Source organism: Myotis davidii, unplaced genomic scaffold (genome assembly GCF_000327345.1).
Source record: "Myotis davidii unplaced genomic scaffold, ASM32734v1 scaffold892, whole genome shotgun sequence".
Lineage (NCBI taxonomy): Eukaryota > Metazoa > Chordata > Mammalia > Chiroptera > Vespertilionidae > Myotis > Myotis davidii.
Window position 1 is genome coordinate 283,899 of NW_006284341.1, and position 3,399 is coordinate 287,297.

Sequence of the window (3,399 nt, forward strand, 5' to 3'; positions counted from 1 at the left end):
GAAGTGGCATTGGGGTGCAAGTCCTTCACAAACACCTCGTCCTCGTAGTCCTCCCGAGGCAGTGGGGAGGCCTGCAGGACGGACTCCGATATTCGGAGGGAGATCCTCCCCGGAGTGCTCGGGACCCCAAGAGGCGTGTCTGGGTCGGAAGTGCTGCTTGAACTTGGGAGGTTCTGCTGCTTCTTGTAGTGCTTCAGGCTTGCTGACTCGGGTGAGCACGATTCCTCAGGGAGGCTGTTCTCTCGGACGGTGTGGGCCCACTTCACACGAGGTGGGGGAGGCTGCTTCCTCTTCCCCTCTTCTGCCCCGCGCTCCGGGCTGTGGGGCTCATGGCCTCTAGGACGGGTAGGCTGGGCCAGGCTGGGGCCGTTGCTTCTGTGAGTCACTGCTGGGGTGTAGGGCGGAAGAGGCTGCTGGCCCGTCTGACCGTCCCTCCCAGTCAGCTGATCGCCGGCAGCCTGTGGACAGTAGCTGGAGGGGGCAGGGGAAGGCAGAGTGGAGCTGAGTGGGGTCAGTGGTCCTGCCCTGGTGTCTGTGAGATGCCCTTGCAGCCCTGTGGGTAGTGGCCTGGGGCAGGGCATCCTGCTGGCCTGCCTCTGATGGTCCAGCTGTCTGGGACAGTCGCTGGGAATGGAGGCACCAGCGGCTCTGCAGCCTGAACCACCCCATCGAGGGCTGGGCTGGTGTTTGAGCACTAGCATCTCTTCTTCGCCTCTTTCTGGACAACCGAGTGACCTGGAGCAGGACACAAGCACAAGCGTGACGGCTCTGCAGGAGCAAACACTGAGCCCAGGTTCACTGCACAGGCGGGGAAAGCACGGACAGGGAAGCTGCATGCTCTCTCCCTCCCCCACCAGCTGCTCATGCAAAGAACCGAGTTTAAATAAAATGCCAGACAGGCATGACCTCCTACAGGGAAATGTCGCATGGCATTTGCTTGAATTCGCCTTCTCTCGCTGCCCCCACCTCCCACCCCCACCACCCACAAAAGGTGGCTTTGAGGACAGGCTTCAGGTTATAAAAGGAAAGAAACAAGTGGGCACATCTCTTCGGTTGCTTTGAGGCCTACTCTGGAGCCAGCCCCGGCCTCGGGGGACGAGAATGCTGCCTCATTCTCTCCCACTGCCTTCCAGTTGGGGAGGTTTGTTCGGAAAGCATCTGCGGGGGCTGCTGAATGTGAAGGTTTTATTTACAACTGTCTCTTAGTCTCTCAGTGTTTTCATTTCTTAAAATGGAATGTAAAAGGAAGGGGAGGGGTTCTCACCTAAGGAGCTAATAAGCAGTTACCTTGGGAGAAAGACTGACAGAATTGGACAGACAGGGTGCATGGTGATTTAAACAAATATCCCCTAACCAGGCTCCAAGGAAACCCCAGCTCCTTCCAATAGCTTTGTTATTGTGTTCTACACAACAAAAAGGAGGACAAAACAAAGAAATCAGCAGTGTGCAACACTGCCCGCCTGCCGGCCATGATGTGAGGAGAAAAGGTATCTCCAGCAAACCACCATCATGTAAGTTCCTGACTAGCATGCCAGTGAATCTGGAGAGCAGATGGCCCTTTTCATGGTGCAGACCCGAGTCCTGAGGGAGCACGGCTCAGCCCTACGTCAGAGGCTGGCACAGGCCGGCCACGAAATTGTCTGAGTGCTTGTGGCAGAAGGAATGCAGCATACTGAAGGAAAAGACCGCAAAGACCAAATTAGCCCCTCTTGTGCCCTGATTTTTCTTCTTTATAAATGCAGATAGTTGAACGAGGGGCACATCTCTCTCTCCCTCCCTCCTTCTCTCTCTTTCTCAGATGCAACCTCTTCTTTCCATCACAGATCCTTTTCATTTAGAAGTGGTTTTATTTGTTTGTTTTTACCAGGATGCTCTCACTATCTAGGATCGGCTGCTCGGGACTTGCCGGGTACTCAAATGGGTATACGAGAAGCCCAGAGGCAGGAGGCCCGCTAGGCATGCCCTGCACTGCCTGTCTCATTCATGTTGGCATCCTTGGCACACAGTACCCTGTTAGTAAATGTCTGATGAACAATGTCTCTTCTACCCAACTGCTCTTTAAACTGTACAATATAAACTATTTTTAAACTTAGCATCCTCCAATAGGACAGGGAATCTGGTGCTCTATGACTAATTCGGGTACCTTCATCCTTCCTCTGTATCTGGAGGCTTTTCAGGGAAGACACCACTAAAACATGCAATAAAAGAGGATAGCCCCTATCCTTTAAGATCCAGCCCAGGAAACCCGGATATAAGGTTTTTAGTTTCTTTAATCTTTGAAGGTATTATTTGAGTTAAATGCTTGCTTAATTTGGTTGATAATGCCTCTTCTTGGTGACTGTTTTGTATTTTTTCAAGAACAAAAGATAAAATAAGAAAGATTTCATTTAGATCTCTTGGATAATAGAGTGCGCAAGGCAAGCACCTGTTGATCTGTATCCAGGAATTCTAATATCCAAGAACGGAGTTTGAGAACAATTAGCCTCATTTCCCCCTCCTTCATAGCATTCTTTTTATGTGGTGAAAAACACGTAACATAAATTTTACTACTTGAACCATTCACGTCATTGCAAAACAGATCTCCAGAACTTCATCTTGCAGATCTGAAACTCAGTACCTTATATGCAACAGCTCCTCTTCCCCACTCCGCCAGCCCCGTCAACCACCTTTCTACTTTCTGTTTCTATAAATTTGACTCCTTTCGATACCTCACGTAAGTGGAATCATCGAGGATGTCTTTTTGTGACGGGCTTATTTCATTTAGCATGATATCCTCAATGTTCATCCATGTCATAGCACTTCCTTCCTTTTTAAAACGGAATAATATTCCACTGTATGAACAGACCACATTTTGTTTAGCTATTCTTCTACTGATGGGCATTTGGATTGTTTGCTATTGTGAATAATGCTGCTCTAATCATAGGTATGAAAATATCTCTTCAAAACACTGCTTTCAACTCTTTTGGATAAATACTAAGTTGGATTGCTGGGTCATATGGTAGATCTATTTTTAATTTTTTTGAGGAGTCTTCATATTGTTTTTCATAGCAGTTGCAGCATTTTGCAATTCCAATTTCTCCACATCCTCACCAACACTTTTTTTTCAATAATAGTTATCTTAATAATCCTAATGGGTGTGAGATGGTATCTCAATGGGGTTTTGATTTGTATTTCTCTAATAATTAGTGATGTAGAATAGCCTATATAATAAAGAATATGCAAATTGACCATCACTCCAACACATAAGATGGCTGCCCCCATGTGGACACAAGATGGCCTGCAAGGGAGGGCAGTTGTGGGCAATCAGGCCAGCAGGGGAGGGCAATTGGGAGGGACCAGGCCTCTAAGGGAGGGCAGTTGGGGGGGACCAGACCTGCAGGGGAGGGCGGTTAGGGGGGC

At 48.9% G+C, this 3,399-nt stretch overlaps 1 protein-coding gene across 1 annotated transcript in view; it reads right to left on the bottom strand.

Annotated features, from left to right (window-relative positions):
* Nucleotides 1–3,399, bottom strand: part of SHROOM3 (shroom family member 3) — a 60,636-nt gene that overhangs the window by 22,947 nt on the left and 34,290 nt on the right. Inside the window, exon 6 of the mRNA XM_015570211.1 lies at nt 1–735. Within this exon, the coding sequence (XP_015425697.1) occupies nt 1–735 (735 nt within the window). The remainder of the gene's footprint in view (nt 736–3,399) is intronic.